The following is a 20,075-nucleotide window of genomic DNA, read 5'->3' as shown; positions in this document are numbered from 1 at the left end:
TTACGGTGCGCGCAGGAATATCAGAATGCGCGTCGCGGAGCCAAAATCGGATCAGACATGCAGATCAACACGTTCGCGATTTCGCTCTTCACATTCGTGTTGACGTATAATTATCGACTGCGCGCGGGGAAGCTCGGCGGGTATATTTTTGACTTCAGCGAGACGGGCGAGCGTGAATCGTGTTTCGCGCGTCAACAATCTTCATTCTCGCTCCCGGCAAGATACACAGATATTAGTTAATCATCGAACAAACGAACGTGCATAGGCGCAAACAAACGTTGTCGCGGTAACAATTATGCAAACGTTGGCTTCCTCGATACGCCGCACCGGAGCGAAGACAGAGGCGTGTCGCGCTCGGCTGATTGTCGACTGAATATTAACGCATTAGCCCGGCGCAAGAGCGCTTTGACGAGAAGTTTTTTAATTTAGAGAGCCTGAAAAATCCTTCTCTCTCATGAAAGTTCCTTGCTTTCGCCGGCCGTCAGCCTGTCTCATTCGCCGCTGTAATCGCGTTGTTCGCGTAAACTTGATATTGGCCAACATTCGCGGAATGACTGCACACGTAGCTTATTACTTTTATCTCTTTATTATTTTTTGTTTCTTCCCTTGTCATCGTCGTTGCTTCCCACTTTCTCCCTCTGTACATTTACGCGAGTCATGTAACAGCGAAGTCGTTAGATGAAAAACACTCGATCACTCCACGACGCCATTAGGTTTTATGACTTACCGTCGTTACCGTCGTCCTCGTTTTACGTTCGCCTTTTATCGAACTACTTTTGTTTTCGAATGCGATTAACGACATGGGAAATCAACTGTCCGCGAACGATCGCTATTTTCTTACGAAGCAATTAGAACAGGTCGGGTTTATTATCTCGGGCGATATCTGATCTCTCGTCCTTGGATCGCATCGTATTGTATTTATCGGTGGGACGAAACGCGGAGGAGATTCGGAATGAAAAATAACGAATATAAGAGAGGAAGACGAGAAATAAAAAAATAGGAACACGGGAAAAATCGGAACACGATCTCGTATTCCTGCGCGCGAGCGTTTCTAATCGATAATGCTGGATCGTCTTCGTCTCCTTCTCTTATCGGGAGAAAGAAAAAAACAGAGGAGAAAAATATATTCCATCTCCGAAAGCAGGTCGTGTTTCAAAAGGCGCGACTTGTAAATAGCATTCGTCCCGAAAAGCCGCTCCTCCCGGAATCCGCTCGTAGTCCGCGCAAGCTCTCGCAGACGCGCGGAATTCCATTCCGTTTCAACCCCGTGACTTTTACCGCCGTATCCGGTTACTTTTGCATCCGGCTCACCGACTTGCGCATCGCGCGCCGGAATGACGCATTCTTCCACGGGGCGTTCGCAAAGTGCGAAACGAGATTGCCGATATTTGTCTCCTGCGCGAGAGACGAGCGGATCATTGTCCCGCGCTCCGGAATCTCGCATTTCGCGCGGAGCGCGATGCGATAAGAGGCGATATCGCGTGTGAAAGAAGGATGAACCGAGGGGCAAGGGGGAGGGCGCAGAGGTCGCGATCCTCTCGGATTGGTTGGCTGAGAAAACGCGCAAGGGAGCTTTGTCTCGCGACCGACGGAATGCTCTCTCAGAAGCAAAGGATTTACCTTCAATGGTCGCGGCCGATGACTCAATTAGTTTTTTTACCCTGTGGGAAATAAGAAGCCGGGACGACATTACGTTGAGACAAGAGAACCGCAATGGCGGAGCGCGAGGTACGACGTAAATGCTACAGTGGTACGAAATTTAGGAGAAGCTCTCGGGCAATCGTGACGAGTAAAAATTGCAAACCTTCCTGTGCACTGAGAAGAAAGGTTTTGTTGGATCAACAAAACAAAACACCAGTAATCACAAGAAATGATTTTTAATATGATACAGTAAATGACTCTGTTGTACTAATAAATAATTTGTCACTTATGATTCGTTGCTCTAACCAACAATTTTATAACGGGAACAAATGATATTGTTATATTAATCCAACAAATTATAAATTTCGTTGTGAGACACAGAATGTGAGTAAAGGTTAGAAATGATGTATAAACAAATTAGTTGTATTAACTCTTCTTCACCAACATAATATATGTTGCAAAATACTTGACGAAATCACACGTGCAATACTGTATTAACACGTATTACCAGATCATAATTCCTGTCATAATTACTAAATAATTCAAATATACTAGATCTGTAAATTTGAAACCGGAATTTGCCCATAGATGGCCCTAGCTGTCAATGTAGTTACCGTCAAACCTCGTCATTGGCGCCAGTTCCATTTGTTGACATCTGACAAAGATTTTCAACTCACAACAATACAAGTTTCATACAACAGCATTGTTTGTAATAGCGTTGAACATGTCAAATTTTGTGCCTGGAAGCTACGATTTGCGGACAGCATTGATTTTCTGTTACCATTTGAAGAAAACTGTTGCAGAATCGCATCGAATGCTTGTCGAAGCTTACGGTGGCATGCTCTTGGTAAATCACAGTGCTTTGAGTGGTTTAAAAAATTCAAACGTGGTGATTTTGACGTGAGAAACGAAGAACATGGAAGACCACCGAAAAAGTTTGAAGACAGCGAATTGCAAGTATTGTTGGATGAGGATGACGCTCCAACGCAACAACAACTCGCGGATCAATTAAATGTGACACGAGAAGCCGTCTCCATACGTTTGAAAGCCATGAGGAAGATCCAGAAGATGGGAAAATGGGTTCCACATGAACTGAATGAAAGACAGCAGGAAAACCGAAAAACCACTTGCGAAATGCTGCTCGCTAGGTACAAAAGAAAGTCATTTCTCCATCGAATTGTGACTGGCGATGAAAAGTGGATATATTTTGAGAATCCTAAGCGTGAAAAATCATGGGTAACTCCAGGCGAACCATAGACATCGACTGCAAGGCCAAATCGCTATGGACGGAAGACAATGCTCTGTGTTTGGTGGGATCAGAAAGGTGTGATCTATTATGAACTGCTAAAACCTGGCGAAACCGTTCATACTGAACGCTACTGACAACAAATGATCGATTTGAATCAAGCTTTGCGTGAAAAACGACCAGAATATCAAAAAAGGCAACACAGAGTGATTTTGCTTCATGATAATGTACCATCACACGCAGCAAAACTGGTGAAGGAAACGATTGAGGCGTTTAGTTGGAAAATACTTTCGCATGCGGCTTACTCACCAGACTTGGCTCCGTCCGATTACTACTTATTTGCATCGATGGGACACGCACTTGCTGAGCAGCGCTTCACTTCTTACGAAAATGTACGAAAATGGCTCGATGACTGGTTTGCCTCAAAAAAGCAACAATTTTTTGGACGTGGCATCCACAAATTGCCAGACAGGTGGGAAAAATGTATAGCTAGCGATGAGCAATACTTCGAATAAAATATTTTTTATCATTTTCATATAATAAACGTGTATTTTCTATACAAAATTCCGATTTCATATTTACGTACCTGGTAGCTCCATTACGTCTAATCAAACATTGATGGAGAAAATTTAACAAAATAATAATTCTGTGTAAAATAATTAATTAATGTGTAAATAATAATTAATAAACTATTAGATAAGGTTAAGTAAAGTTAAGGGGAATATATGTATAAAGGTCCACATTATAAACGTACTTTTATCAATGAAAAAAGTCTATAAAAGTGGTTCGTAACTACTTAAAGAAACATATAAATCACATTTTAAGAAATGCTTTATCTACAGGGTGACTATTAGGATCGTGTTGAAAGCAAACGGTTACATTTTCCCTTCTTGACTTCGGCAGCCATTTTACTCACTACAGTCTGATACTTGAAATTCATCAATTTCATTTAAGCTGTTGTAAACAAGCAAGTTTACGGATGTTACGATGTGTACGCTAAGAAATTGAAGAAAAAGTGTTTCTTATCAAGCGTTTCTACAGTAGAGGCAAAATCTACAACGAGGCGTATCGTGAATTTCATAGCAAATACGGATCTAAAAAAGTTTCAAGCGAAATCAAACTCAAAAGATATAGAATCGCGCCCTGACGTAACCTATAACCTACTCTAACCTACCTACACCTACACATTATGCTGTTAATCTGAGATTTTATTTATGTTCAATATTTTTTCGCAGATAATTTTATTACGTATGGCGCTCTAAATGATCGCAGATATGATTTATTCCATTCTGAACCGTTACAACGGACGAAACAATTGATGATGTTAAAGCATATTTTGAAGAAAATCCAAATCCTCGATTCGGAAAACTGCTCGGGTTATGGATTTGAAGCAAGAAATTTTTCAAAAGATCGTAAAAGACGTCATCAAGCTGCATCCCTATAAAATCACAACACATCAATTGCTCACAAAGAAAGCGATGGAAAAACGAGTTCAATTTTGTGAGGTAATAACCGGCATGTTTAAAAATGAAGAAATCGATGAAAAAGAGATTACTTTTACGGACAAAGATCATTTTTGATTGAACGGTTACGTCAACAAGCAAAATTATTGGTTTTGGGGAAAAGAAAATCCGAACGTGTGAATTACCATTCCTCCTCGTTCCCAAAAAGTCTCCGCATTGGTTGCGATTTTAGTAAAAGGGGTCTACCTGCAATTTTTTAAATGAACTATTACCGGTGAAAATTACAAAGCATTGAAAATTAAATTTTTTCCTCATGCAACATTTGCTCATTAAGATCTGGAATGGCCTTCCTACTTACCCGATTTAAATCTGTGTGATTTTTTCCTCTGGGTTTTTCTTAAAGACAAATATTACGCTGAACAACCAAAAAATATCGAAGAACTGAAAGACAGCTTTCAAAACTGCACTCGTAATATTTCTATAGCCATGTTGGACAACATATGTCAAAGTTCTCGAAGGCAGTTAGAGTTCTGTGTCCATTCCAACGGACAAAATTTTGAAAATATCTATCATTAATTGCCATGCGCGCCAATAAATTTGTGTCTCTTTTTTATAATGTATATTTACATTATTAAAATATTATATATTTTTTTCATACACGTATGATAATAAAATTGATAAGTTTCCTTTACAAAATGGCGTTTAATTCATCTTGTTGCCTACTTGTAGCGAAATAATAACTATTTATTTTCAACGCAATCTTAATGGCCACCCTATATATATAAGGGCACTTTCCCTTCGCTTATTTTCTAAATTCTTTTCCACAACGCAAATTCAATCAAAACACACAAATCTTTCGCTCAAGTGGCAATTGATTATGTCACTTTTCCAACGATGTGCAATACGTACATAACAATCAATGACGCTACAACTCTTTTAATGACGTTTATTGGACGGGCACGAAGTTTTGCACTCATGTAATAAATATCATATTTTTTGACAAATATTGCATCTTCCACTTCTTGACGTACAATCTTAATGGTCACCTTATATGTATGAAAGTTCAGAATATGGAGCACAGAAGAGTAACATATATATATATATTACTTATGCGTTGCTTAGACGTTGCCATTCTTTGCATGTCCAGCAATGTACATTTGCTAAAGTTACAAATAACGAAAAACGACTTGTTGCGGTAACTATTTGATTTGTTCCTCGTACAATTATCAAACAGCAAACGTTCATTTGTTGTGACACAACACAAGTCTTTTTCTCACAAGTAAACCTCGGGGAATGTCAGACGCCGATTTGTTTCCAATTTTTTATAGTTATTTTTAATGTCAAAATATAAAGAAATCTGTTATCATTTTTAGCTTAAATTAATTTTTCCAATTTTTTCGAAATTTCTGAAGTTTTTTGTTCATTTCTTGTTTATTTTTTACCAGATTGTGATGTTAAGATGAGCTTGTTTGCTGGATAGTGAGCCGAAAGATTACCCAACGTCGAATGTAGCGTAAAACTGAACACTTTTTCAATAATGATGTCAGCCATATTAGATCCGCCATTTTGAATTTTACAAAATGGTTTTAATTCATAATCGGCGACATGTGTGTGCAAGTCTCAACAAATCACATATATATATTTCTAAGAAATATTGTTTTAAATATGTATAAAATAGTGTACTTGTGCAAAACTTCAAAAATTTCGAAAAAATTGAAAAAATTAATTTAAGCTAAAAATTATAACAGATTTGTTCATATTTTGACATAAAAAATTGGAAACAAATCGGCGTCTGACATTCCCCGAGGTTTACTTTTCAGTGCGTATAAACTCCGTTCGTCTCATCGTTGAGAAATTTTCCCGGGCAAACACGCATGCGACACGCGTTTCGCTGATTGACAAACGTTAGATTGCGCATCGATGAGCATGAATTCCTACGATGAAAAATGTTGAAACAGAACTCTTCTAACGCCGACGATGGCTAAATTAGCGCAACCTCGGCAAATTAACCGCGGCAGCTTCCCGCGCACGCGCTAATGATTATATAATAATAATGGTCTACGCGCGGCGACTACGCAAACCACCACACTCGAACCGCGCGCGTGCTCCGTTATTAATTATCTCGCTCATTGTACTCCATCAACAGCTAATCAATCGAGGTCAGTGACTAATCGGCGCGAGTGCGATAGCCAAGATGAAAGGCGACGGCGGCGGAATCAAGCGGGCTCGTCGTTAACCGGACTTTTAGCTCGGTAGGGTTGGCTCTACGGCGCTATCGAAAAACATCCCCGGTTCTATCGTCCCTCTGGAAGACTGGGGAATCTTCTGCGGGAAATTTCTCCTGTATTTCTTTCTTTTTTCCCGCCTGCCCGTGCGTAATCCGGTATCTTTACTGACCGTAGCTGCCGGGGTTAGATCGTAAATTTACGATAAGGGGCAATAAAAAGTTCCCAGTAGGATGTCAAGTTATCGATAACAAAGAGAATCGTATTGTTGCTCGAATAAATGTGATTTTGAGGATTCAATTGATACGAAGGACAAAGTTCGTACTATATTTGACCCTCTAAAGGTGAAATTTAGGTGGAATTTTACCCCATACGAATTTTTGATCTTATTAAAAAACGTAACCTCACTGTACTCATTTTATAGGTATTTATTCACGCTATCAGTAGTGACAACATTATGATAAAACAGATCAATTCTCGCATATATTTTACTATAAACAATAACAAGAAAAGTTAGCTTAGGGTGATATTTGATAGTAAAGGTAAGCAATGAAGATAGTTTCCGTCTTAGAACACACAGGAATAAACAAAAGTTGAGGAAAACAGCGAATGCGAAATTCGTACATGTTTTCCTCGCTTTATTTCTTCTCTCATTCTCCGATTCCCCGGCTTTGCCTCGCGATCGGAATAATCTTCCCGAAACAGCCCGATCAAAAATACACGCGCAACGACCTGTTACGACCACGCTGGCACGGATCGATCCTGTCTATCTCATTTTCGTTCCGCCGAGAAAGTACTGCAAATCCACAGCGAAGAGCCCCCGAACCACGAATACTCCCAAGTTCCTAAATCGCTTCGGAGGAGTCACGCAAACTCGCGAGGAAAGTTCGGGAAATGTTCCTGAAAACTGCGGGGAAGAGTATTAGCGCCATTATACTCGGTGTCCGGCTAAATGCGCTCTCCGTAGCTGTATCGGCGACGTCAACTTTTGACGTAATGCTGCTGAAATATCGGTCGAAGTTTACGTCGATTTCTCGATGAAATTATCGATCAGATTCGACGAGCTTTGGACTTCATTGGCGCCAGGGCCGACGCTTGAACTCCGCCCGTGTCTTCGAACGCGAAGACGGAGTTTTGTTTCCTTTTTTATTTTCCGAATTTTATCAATCCGAATTATCAGCGGGCAATCTGAGTTAACATATGAACGTGAGAAAAATGCCGGGGGATACGAAGAGCAAAGCGTAATGCAGCGAGTTTGTTTGCGCGCGAATCGAGTGCTTTTAAACACGGCTTTGCAAAAGCATGCCTTGCACGTTGCGCAAAAGCAAAAGATCCCCGCATCTCTCGCAAAGTTGCGCACGTCCGTAAATTCCCGCTACGAGAATTAAATCGAAAGCTTGTAGTGTTTACCTGACGTGTACCGACGCGGCCTAAAATATTTGCGCGAGCGGCATACGTCGGCACTTGGCCCTTGAAAAATCGATAGTGTCAACATCGCCTGCGAGAGGACGTGAGTGAGTGATTTTCGGACGTGATTTCGAGGGGGAATACCTTGGCGTTCACGTACTCTGCTGATTGTACGAAATGTTAGCTTTGTCTTTAGCGCTCGTGAAGATTCTCTAATCAGTGCGTTCGTTGACTCACGATCGACAAGAGGTCTTTCCGAGTGTCTGACAAGTCGATAGCAAGAGATCGTAAAACGTGGAATATAAGGAACCATCGAGAATCTGGATTTCCACTGCCCGAATGCGCAATTCGTTGTTTATACTGAACGTTCGCTCGTCATTATTGCATTATTGGGTTAACCCTTTGAAGCATATATTACTCGCCAAATTCCCTTATAAAGGATTTTCCAATCCGCTGAATACAAATCTGAGGTCGGAAATTAGAAGTTTTCAAAATTCAAGATGGCGGATCGAAATGCTCAAAATTAGACTGATCTACATCAAATTGTATATCCGAAGGCTTTTGGGCTCACTGATTACGAATTTGAAGTCGAAATCGCGAAATTCAAGATGACGGACCCAATATGACGGATCAAATTGTAAAAATTAGACCGATTCGCATCAAATTGTGTATCAGAGGATTTCTGGGGCCACAGTTTGATCCACCATATTGAGTCCGCCATTTTGAGTTTCTCAATTTCGACTTTAGATTCGTAATCAGTTACCCCAAAAACCCCCGGATACACAGTTTGATGTAAATTGGTCTAATTTCCACGATTTCGATCCACTATATTGTGTCCGCCATCTTTAATTTTGGAATACTTACAATTCTGACTTTATATTCGTAATCAACGGCTTCGAAAACCCCCAGAAAACAAATTTGAGGACATATTATCAGGACGACATCCTTAGTTACGATAGATTTTATGCAATCTATATTTTTTTCCGAAATTAGAACCGCCATATTAGTACAAGTTTTGAGAATTTGGAAATTTCGACTTTTTCGGAATCAGCGATGTCCTTAGGCGAAACCTTAGGGTACATACTATAAAAAAAATAAGAAGCGAAGAAATATTTTTCTATTCAGTTCGATGAGGTGTGATTTATATGCCACACCATGCTTCAAAGGGTTAAACGAGATAAGATTTTAGGCCTCGAACGAGTGAGTGCGAGAGTAACGTAGTGCGATATTCCTTTAATTGCAGGAATGGAACGACGTGAACATGAGATGGAACGTCTCGGACTACGGAGGCGTACGAGACCTCAGAATACCGCCGCATCGGTTATGGAAACCCGACGTTCTTATGTACAACAGGTAATGTGAAACTATAATTCGCCATATGCGCGCGCTCGCTCGCGTCTCCCTTATTTTTCCTCGCGCCGCGAGCGGGTGCATTTCTGAAATAAAGACTGACGTTAGCTGCATGCGTGTGACATGCGTCCGACTCGGCTGCGCATTATGAAAAGTACGTCGGGAACTGTCGTATGCACGTCGCGAGATTACTCCAAGGCAAGGTAATCATATTACTCCCTCGCCAATTTCCGGCGGAAATTCGGGAAACTGGCGGCTACCGTTCGCTTCGTGGCTCTCGATCAAACAATTAATGTGGAATTTAATTAACGGCATTTCTTCGCGAAATTGAAACGATTTTTTCGCGGCGCTCTCGGACGTGTTTTCGCGTGAACGCAATGCATACCTTATCGCGTGAGAGCATCGATTTCCTTAATTAATAAACATTCGTTCGATGACCCTTTCGGGGGAAATTTCGGTGACAGTGAAGAAGTCTTTCGATCGACTCTAGCAAATGTCAGCCATAAATTGGAAAGCGTCACTCCAGATATGCGGATCCACGTTTGCGTTTCAGCTTCATATTATGCTCCCCCGGAACGACTCTGTCTCTTTACACTCATAAAAATACATGTCGAGTTCGATCATCATCCGTTTTAATATCGTGATATTCCGAAGCGATCTGTGGAAAAAATATAATAACCCGTCGACGGCGAACGACCCGCCGATGATGAAAACGTTTCGGCGATTTCACGTAACATTTATCTCGTGCGTTGGAATTTGCCGAAAGGTATTTAACAAGGACGTCACGCTCGATCCTTTTAATTGGCAGTGTTATGCGAACATAAACGTATAAAATATTCGATAATCGTAGCTCTTCGAGATGTTATTCGCTGAAACGGAGTTTAATTTTAGCATTTAGTTCAATAGCCGCGCGAACATTTCCGCGGATGGGCACGTACGAGGTTCATTTATTGCGCATAATGTAAATATAGCTCGCGATGAACAAATTCCTGACGAGTAAATATATTTTTATTCTGGCTTAATAAACGAAAAACTCATATGGTTTTCAACCGTATGCCGCCTATTGAAGAAACGAAAAATACGAAGTATTGAAAATATATTAGAGATATGCAAAAGTTTTCATCGTTCACATATAGATGATATTGTAAATTATTTATGAAATTATTTATGAATTAAAGTTGCGACGCATTTTTGTTAGATTATAAGTCTGTTCTTTATAGCTGCACTGTTGAACTAGTGCAATAAGTTAAAATGAGACAATTATCGGGTTGTCGGAAAGTCGTGACGTATTCTTTCTATGTTTTTCAAAGGTCATTTATTTATATAAAGAACAAAAATCAATCAATGATATATTGCCCGTTTTGTTCGATGACCTTTTGCCATCTTTCAGTAAGCTTCAAAATTCTTTGTTTAAAAAAACATAGAAGGATCTGTCTTTATCGGTGAAAAACTGAACAAAGTGCTGATTTACAGCTTCATCTGAATTTAACGTTATTCAAAACGCAAGGAGTTTTGAAGAGAGCGAAACAAGTAGAAGTCTGACGGCGCAAGGACAAACGAGTATGTGGAGTGGATGTAGCAACACATCTCATCCAAGCTTCAGTAATTTTTGACGGATGATCAAACTTATATGTGGTCTCGCGTGTCGTGATGATGAAACACAACTCCTTTACGATTAACGAGCTCTGGACATTTCTAGATGATGGATTCGTTCAAACTGTCCAATTGCCGACAGCACACATTCGAATTGATTGTTTGGTTCCTTGGTAGGAGTTCGAAGAACACGAAACCTTAAAAACTTCCCACCACACTGAGAACATAACCATTCTTTGATGAATGTCTGCTTTCGATGTCGTTTGAGGCGAATCATCACGTCGGGACCAAGACCGTTTGCTCCACATTGTTGTAAACAATCCACTTCTCATCACCAGTTATCATTCTCTTCAAAAAAGGATCGTTTTCCTTACATTTAATGAGCATATCGCAGATGTTTATACACGCCGTCAAATGAACTTCTGTGAGTTCAGGGCAACCCAAATATCGAGCTTGCTTATCCCAGCTTACGTATCCCAGCTTCTTCAGGTGGTCGTGAACGCTTGAATGATGGATGTTTAATGTTTCTGCAATCTCTCGTGTCGTGTAACGTGAGTTTGACTCGATCAATGCCTTTATTTTATCGACATCAACCTCGGTGGGCCTCCCTGACCAAGGAGCGTCGTTGAGATCAAAACCATCAGCACGGAATTTCGTGAACCATTATTGGCACTGATGTTCTTGTAAAGTATTGTCACCGTAAACTTTACGCAACTTTTCACAAGCTTAACGCGCGTTCTTCCCTTTACAGAAAACAGTAAAATATGGCGAAAATTTACAGTTTGGTCTTCCATCTTCAACTTGTTGTAAAATCTCTAAAATTCAACCAAATCGCTCAATTTTTTTTTTTTTTAGAATGAAGCTAGAACTATCAGCTGTCAAATGACATAGCAATAACATAGATGCGAATGACTCTAGTACTTTCAAAAATGAACTAGCGTCATCTGTTGCAAAGGTGCGCGTCATGATTTTTCCGATAACCCAATATATTTTTTCTCACCTTAACTTCCCGAGCAGAACATCGTCCCACAGTCGTATTAAAACCCAGTCCGGTTTCCAAATTTCAAATAAGGCCCGGATAACTTTATCGGATCCAGCATGTAATAAGGAGTGAAACGCACTGCTACATAATGCCCTGATAAAATTGCCTGAAATCGAGAAACCTGATCAAATGTCCATCGGGACCAAATCAGGCATCCAAATAATGACGTCATTGCTGGTGGGTGTATAATCTGGAAAATTTTGCAAAACAATTGCACATTCCGACCGCATAAGAACCCCATTCATAATACCTTCTTATCGCTTACCTAGACATGCCATATCAGGCATAAAAATTGCCGTATTTGATTACTGCTCGGGTTATTGCACCAGTTCAGCAGTGCAGCTATAAAAAATAGGTCCTATGTCAATATTGATCAACCTGCATAGAAACTGATGCATAAGTCATATCCATTGACGTAAACATTTTTAATTCTGAAGATGAGAAAGTCGATAAGACGCATATTCGTTATTCTATACTTTTTTTATTTCATCAGCGCAAAACAGCTGCCGAAGCAATGAGAATCATTTGCGAAACTTATGATGAAAGAACGATAGCTGAAAGTTCATGTCGTGAGTGGTTTCGGCGCTTTAAAAGTGGCGATGATTTTCATTTGAAAGACAAGGAGCGTGCCGGGCGATCGCAAGAACGCAGATGAACCGTTATTGCAAAAAGATTCGATTCAATCGAGTGTAGAACTTGCGAAAAGGTTACACGTTAATAAGAGCATTGCAATTCGACACTTACATGAGATGGGGAAAACTCTGAACGGAGAAAAATGGATCCCCCATGAATTATTGCGAGAACGCTATTACCAGCCGAGTCACCATTTGCTTTTCGCCGCTCAATAGACGCAAACACAAATCTCTTTTGTATCGAATTGTGACCGGAGGCGAAAAATGAATTTATTATGACAATTCCAACAGCAAAAGATCGTGGGTAAATTCCGGAGAACCTTTATGTCACAGCCAAAATGAAATATCCATTGTCGTAAAGTCCTCCGATGTATCTAGCGGGACATGCAAAGAGTACTGCATTATGAGCTGTTAAAACCATCTTAGACTATCATCGCAGAATTATATAGTCGACAATTGAGGCAGTTGTATGAGCAATTGATCGAGAAACGGCTATATTTTGCGACGAAGTAAAACAAAGTGATTCTTCTACACAACAATGCCATATCCCATGTTGCATTGACGAGCCGGAAAACTTTAAATGGTATTGCAATAGAAAGTCCTGCCACACCCGGCATATTCTCCAGATATTGCTTCCCATCGGATTTTTATTTTTTTATTTCGTTCTATATAGCACAGTCTTTCTGGTACATAATTTCGTAATGCCAAGGAAGTGCAACAATTCATCGATAACTTCATTCATTCTACAAGCAAAAACTTCTCTTATCGTAGTATCCATCTTTTGCCTGAAAAATGGCAAAAAGTAGTAGATAATGCCGGAATATATTTTGATTCAAGATACTATGTCATTTGTAACAATATTAATGAAAAACATTGCCTTAAAACGATGGGAATTTTTGCATACACAATAATAATAATACAATAACGAGACGTTTCAACACACACACACACACACACACACGTGCACGGGCGCTCGAAGAATCCTGGAATCGCTAATCGAAATGATTTCAGTTCGCGTGCTTGTATCTTTCGCGAGAGAGAAGTACCGCTCGGCGGTATTGAGACGTTGTACAATTACAGTCGTTATGGTAATGTACAGTAATGTCTCATCGATATCTCATCCATTTAACGTCAAAACTCAGTCGGCACCATAACGGCAACCGTAACGATGAGCTTTATTATATTTTTCACGGAGCTTCCAAACTTTTAATGAAGCATATTGTCGGTACGGACCATTGTTCGTGGAAATTCCGCGTGCATGCTTACGTCAGTAATATGCCGAAATCGCACGTATCGATTATGCGAGCGTGTTTCACATAGTTGCCCTTGCACGGTTATAACCGCATAATATAATGCTAAACTGCGAGGTTGGCGCGCAACGGTAATATACGGCCGCGAGATGCGCCAATCGATTAATCAGTCCGTGACAGCTTATTTAAAAAGGTAGACGTCTCTCTCACTCTCCTTCCCCCAACTCTTCCCCCTTCTCTCACTCTCTCTCTCTCTCGCTCTTTCTTTTTCTCGGACCTGTCGCAGCGTGCGGCGGTTCGAAATAACGCGAAACGATCGTTCCGTGAAATGAAAGGAAAGAATTGTGTCGCGAAACTCGAATTTGAACAAACCATTTGTATGACGTACAGATAATTCTATTTATTGTCTCAAACTCTCTCTCTCTCTCTCTCTTTCCCTTTTGGCGTAAAACACACACCAAAATCAATTTTCTTCAGCAACACGGCGTTGAAAGGAGAACGACGCAGTTATCTCCGTGAGAGATTCGTACTTCTCTAGTAATGGTAATATTGATTCGCTTTCATACGGTGTTTGAGATACACCATTGAGAATTTTCCACTTGGGAGTCGTAATTTGATGGATCGAAAGTAAGAAATAATTGGAGGACCTGCGGGATCACTTGTCGGCAGTAACAATATTTTCGCTGAAAATTCGCCGAAGCTATTATCGTGGCATGAATGCCGCGATATTTTCAAACGAAAGTGCTCTTTTTCCACGCACTTGACGGTCTTGATGGAACATCGTAATTCCGCAATTCACTCTTTGAGCGCAAACATTCACCGCGATATTTGCGCGGACGCGCGCGCGCATATATACGTCAATTAGTTAAGCGCGAAGAGTTAGTCACGCGGCTGGCGTTATCATCGTCCTACGTTTTTCATTATTTTGTATGCAATCTACTCGCGAGGTCGCAGCGCGTGCATTGTGTGCGTGCATGCGTGAGAAAGTTTATAAACGCACTGTGCAACGTCCGTCACATGGTTACACGTTTATGTGTCGCGCCGGCGTTATAACGCGCAGCCATATAATGTGTGTGGCGCAGGTCATCGGGTCAGTTACAAAGACGGCTTACGCTCCAAGTGAGTCGCAAATTAATCGATAAAACAGCGCCGTTGAATTATTTTAGAGTGCGACGTGCGCGCGCGTGCTTTGCCTCACGGGCCGCACAATTTGCTCGCTCGTTCGCTTTCTCGCTCCCGCCGCGTTGCGAATTATTTATTACGCGAATGCTGAATTCCCGTTATTTAATTCCCGTCATCACGCGCGAAATCGCCGGCTCGTTCTCTCGTCCGCCCGTCCGCTCGCTCTGACAAACAATGCGGACCTTCGTTAAAACGACCGGACAAAAAGTAAACGACGAGAAAGAGAAGGAGAGAGAGAGAGAGAGAGAGAGAAAGAGAGAGAGAGAGAGAGAGAGAGAGAGTGAGTGAGAGGGAGGGAGAGAGCGCGCGCACAAGCGCACGGAACATAGTCTACTTCGTTATGTTGAATTTCGCACATTCGAATTGAGAGCGGCTAGACATCGTCGCACATCGTCGAGCGCCCATTTCCCGTTCGTTACACCGCCCCCTCCCCCTGCGCCCTCTCTTCCTCCACCAAAACCCAGGCGCTCTCCGCGCAAACATAATTATTAATACTGATATACTTAGTACCGGCTTAATTCGTGATCGTATTAAAGTTCATCCCAGGCTAATTGAAGCACGAAAGTTTTGTTATTTATCCCTCCTGCCACCCGCTACTTCTTCTCCTCTCCCGCTAACGGTGTTTGAAAGCTAATTCGCACGCAAAAACTGACGCGATACACCCCCGCGGTCTGTGCGCCGTGCCGGCTATTTTTTACCGGAACACTTTTTATGCGCGCGAGTATGTGTTTTGTCGGGCGTGCACCCGGCCATAATCTCCATCTCGCGTAGACGCGCGGCGCCTTTTATGCGATGCATCCGACGTTATCATGGACGGCACGGACCGCGTAATATAACGTGGCCTGCGAGAAGGAAAGAAAAGGGGCGGGAGAGAGAAAGAGTGAGAGAGAGAGAGAGAGAGAGAGAGAGAGAGAGAGAGAGAGAGAGGGACAAGGTGGGGAGGCTTCGCGGGGGGTCAGTCGCGCAAAGATGGTGCACACCTAAGGACTGATCGATCACTTAACTGCTTTGTCGCTTCGTCACGGCGCAATTCTCCCGTGCTCTACTTTTCATCCAGGTCCGTGTAGGTCTCCACGTGCACACGAGGCGATTTTATCGCGCATATTCCGCGCATATGGGGTGTCTCGGGCCGGTGTCGCCTAGTTTCTCCCAGTTTTCTGCGGTATCCGCAGGCTGAAGAAGCATACACACACACACACACGTGTGTATGTATGCATACCCGCGCGCACGCGCGCACGAGCGACGCCGTACACAGGACACCGTGTATTTTCCAAGGCGGCTGTGAAGAGCGGAGCTTAAACCGATGACGCACGCGGAGGCGTTAGTGTAAAACGCTCTCGCAATTTTTACGACGACGCGATATCGACGGAGGTGCACGCGCGCGCGCGCGCGCGCGAGCGTCGTCGTCGAAGAGTGAATTTCATGCGCAAGATGCGATAAAATTGTTCACGACTCGGGTTAATGGCGAGAGCCGTTAAGAGACGTCTATTAGCTATATACGGCATCTCGCACGAACTTGTCGCGTAATATCGCGGGAGAGCGTGTCTGAGACGTCGCTAATTGGTAAACAGTTCTTATTAGCAGCGCCGTGTCGTGCTTTTCGTTAACTTCGGGACGCGCGACACGGCGAATTTCGAAGAGTGATTTACGCGCGAGTCCTAATTGGAAGCCCTAAGTGTTGCCGGGAACGCTCCCGGCGCGTTTCTTGCCTTTCCTCTTATTAACTTACGGTCACATCGCTAATTGTAACGCCGATAATTTATTACTCGATATATACATACACACACATTCGCTCTTCACATGCACTTGCCTATAAGGACAAAACGACTCTCCACAGTGCGACGCGATTCGCCCGCGAATGATTCACCCGGGGATGATCGTCATGAATGCACCGCGCAAATTCGTTTTAAGCTATTGCGCAGAGGAAGATGCAATGTGCAACGGATAAAGTGGAGCACCGGGCCAACTGGGTCACGCGCATTAAAAACAAAGCCACCGCCACCATTTAAAGGGAATCAGGGAAAGTATCTCCGCCTGGCGGTAATACATTGTCGGAAAACGCTCGCGGCCACGCCATTGTCTTTAAGTAGGTAATGCATCGGGTGTCCGCTATCGCCGCCACCGTCGCCGCCGCCGCCGCCGCCGTCGCTGTCGCCGTCGCTGTCGCCGTCGTCGTCGTCGTCGTCGTCGTCGTCGTATTTGTCGAATTAAAACTTCGCCTCACGATGCATTAGAAGAAACGAATGACCGACGAAGTTGCCGGGGAAGTGAAACGTTTAATGGACCGACGATCTCTGTGCGGTCGTCGAGCAAGAACTTTGCTCGCCGATTTGCGGCTTTGATTGTCCGACGCCCGTTTCTTCCTCCACGCTTTCTTTTTTGCTTTCTTTTTTCGGTCCGCTCGTCGAATTAATCGCGCGATGCAAGACACGCGGATTCGACGGGCGAAGAGACTCGTGAAGTTCGCTCGATAATCGACACCGCGTTAAGGAGATTAATGCCGTCTCGGGGATTTTCCTGGCGGAAAAACAGACGACGTTTATGCCACAAGAAGTCTAATAAACGAAATTTTCGCTGTCCAAGTTGGTCCATATATTATCGAGCTTTTCGTATACTTTATCGAATTTTCCCGGGAACTTCCCTGTAAACTACTTTGAAGTACTCTTCTTCTCCTCGAGACCATGGCGGACGACACCGGCCGAGGAGGAAAAAAAACGGAAACCAGTTCTTCCTTTTTGCGTTTAAGCATCTCCATGCGCTCGAGTAGTCCTAACGTCCAACGAACAACGCTCGAACGTCAAATCCGGGGCGATTCTGGTCGCGCCCGACACCCGGTATATTCCGCAGGCGGTATATCAAAAACTGTCTGCATTCACATTTTTCCGTATTCGGTTCACGCTCCGCGCTTCAATTATTCATCGTGGCACTTCGACGCATTTCGGCCATTTCGTCTCCCTGATCCCATATTCCGTTTGGTTTGTTAACGACGACCCCGATTGGCCCGCGTCGCGCGCGTTAACCTACCGTTAAGTATCGTTCACAAGAGCATCAATACGGGAGCGCGACGATCACGGGTAGCAGCTTGTTGCAAATTCGACCGCGATCGTTCGAACTTAACGCGTGTAACGACGTCGTTACTTACCCGGCGATGTCGAGTCACGTGCGACGTAATTGTGCCGAAGCGACCGGGAGCCGTGAAAGCCATTCTTACGAGAAGGAATCTTACGCGATATTTCATCCCTGTGATCAATGCGGCATTACCTCGCCGGCGAAGTCCCGTTTGTAGCGACAGCTTGCGATATTTTCGCAATTTCTCCAAAGGACTTATAGACTGACGACGAGTAGACAGAGGACGAGCTGTTGCTCGATATTACGGTTCTTATGTGTCCGTCAATTCGTCAAACTCGGCTATTTTTCACGAGCTGCTCGTCAGCAGCAGTGAGCGATAGCGGTGGAAATTCATTTTCGCGACGAATGGCCTGGGCGAGTGAGCAAGAAAGCGAACGATTGAGCGAGCGCGCGGACAGCCGATCGTTTTTCGAAAAATTTTTTGCCGCGAGCGACGAAACCAACAAGCCAGCGAATTTCCAACGGAACCGGCGAAGTTCGGCGTGAAAGAATATAACGAATCGCTCGGTTTGGTATCAATGGTGATAAATGCGTGTGTTTGTTCTCTGGATGGGGGCGAAGGGAAAGGGGGGGGGCCGTCTGAATCGTCAAAAGTCGACGCCTAGGAATCTTTTATATCGGCGTACCTGCGTGCGCGCTGTCGCATTGTTTAAAATTTACTATTCCGCATAGCTCAGAGAGGATGTCTGCGCGATTAATGACTAAGCCAGTAAATTGTAATAAATGTCATATAATCAAAGACTATTCTGATGCTTCTTAGATTCGTTAGATGATTTAATAAACAGAAAGAAATTTTTCCTCTTCTTCCGTTCGGATTATAGCGCAACTCGCGGATTCGCGATATTTATAAAGTAAAAAAAGGTTCTAGACTTTAAGAGCAGATAGTATTTACAAAATGGAGGAGAAAAGTCTTAGTAAACATGGGTCAAAAAATTCATATTTGAAGTCGGAACTATGAATAATTATTTATTTTAAAGCATTTATTTTAAATTATTAATTAAAGCAAGACTGACTTTGTCGTTTTCGGTGCTTTTGTATTCTCTGATGCAATTTGTTTATGTCATTTATTGGTGAAGAGTAGCATGCTTTGAAGGAATCCCTAAAAAAATCTCTTCGTTTTTGCTCAGTAAACAAATATCTATTTTTTCCTCATTTATACACACGCTCCAGCAAGCAATGCAAAATGCCTATCAAATAGTTAGAGCAAAGTCGGGAATTTTTGAAAGAGCTTGCAATTCTGTGGTACGAAGATGTGAAGCTTGCGTAGAAAATCCTCTGTAAACTTTGTAAGCACCAGAAGCGAGTGAGTCACTTGCTTTAATTAAAATAAATAATTGTTCATAGCTCTGACAGTATTAATTTTCCGACCTATGTGTATTGAAATATTTTGCCTGCGTTTTGTAAATATTATCTACGCTTAAAAGGTCCTGAACTCTTTTTTTCTAAACACGCTATACATTTCGCTCGAGTAATTTTGTCGGAAGGAAAAAATGTATACTCACGTGGAGAAAAATCGAGAAAAGAAATGTAACAGCTTGTAAAATTTATATAATGCGCGATTAAATTCTTTCGCAGCCTCAGAAATGCAGGGCGAATTTCGCTAGATTTAAATCTCGATATCGGCAAACAAATCTGGCCGAGTCAGGCTTTTCGACGAGATTTCGATGGAAGAGAGAAAAAGGCAGAAAGAAAGAGAGTTTACATATCCTCCGGCGATCATCAGGAACGGCGTAGCTTTTCCCCTTAACGTATTATTCGCGCGCAAACAAACGAACATTTTTGACGCCGCGCGTTCCAGCGCCGTTTCGCATCAAAATGAGTATCTCGCGATGATTGACGTCATCGGAATAATTTTACTGGCTGAACGCTGGAACACAATGTTTTGCACGCACGCAATGATTCATCGGCACTTTAT

At 42.6% G+C, this 20,075-nt stretch overlaps 1 protein-coding gene and 1 long non-coding RNA gene across 3 annotated transcripts in view; one reads left to right on the top strand and one right to left on the bottom strand.

Annotated features, from left to right (window-relative positions):
• The window catches only part of nAChRa7 (nicotinic acetylcholine receptor alpha7 subunit), a 250,833-nt gene that overhangs the window by 174,370 nt on the left and 56,388 nt on the right, over nt 1-20,075 (top strand). The window contains exon 3 of the mRNA XM_011149256.2: nt 9,226-9,335. Coding sequence (XP_011147558.2) covers nt 9,226-9,335 — 110 coding nt within the window. The remainder of the gene's footprint in view (nt 1-9,225; nt 9,336-20,075) is intronic.
• Nucleotides 10,733-13,239, bottom strand: LOC112588946 (uncharacterized). 2 transcript variants are annotated; one of them, XR_003113136.1, is made up of 4 exons: nt 12,712-13,239; nt 12,233-12,309; nt 11,926-12,157; nt 10,733-11,668 (listed from the first exon to the last, which is right to left on the bottom strand). It is a non-coding gene; the product is annotated as an uncharacterized LOC112588946 (long non-coding RNA). The 2 variants fall into 2 exon arrangements; XR_003113135.1 differs by having other exon boundaries at nt 10,733-12,157.

This window comes from Harpegnathos saltator, unplaced genomic scaffold (assembly GCF_003227715.2).
Source record: "Harpegnathos saltator strain DR-91 unplaced genomic scaffold, Hsal_v8.6 scaffold354, whole genome shotgun sequence".
NCBI classification, from domain to species: Eukaryota; Metazoa; Arthropoda; class Insecta; order Hymenoptera; family Formicidae; genus Harpegnathos; species Harpegnathos saltator.
Note: the sequence above shows the minus strand (reverse complement) of the source record. Positions and strands in the feature narration are given on the sequence as shown.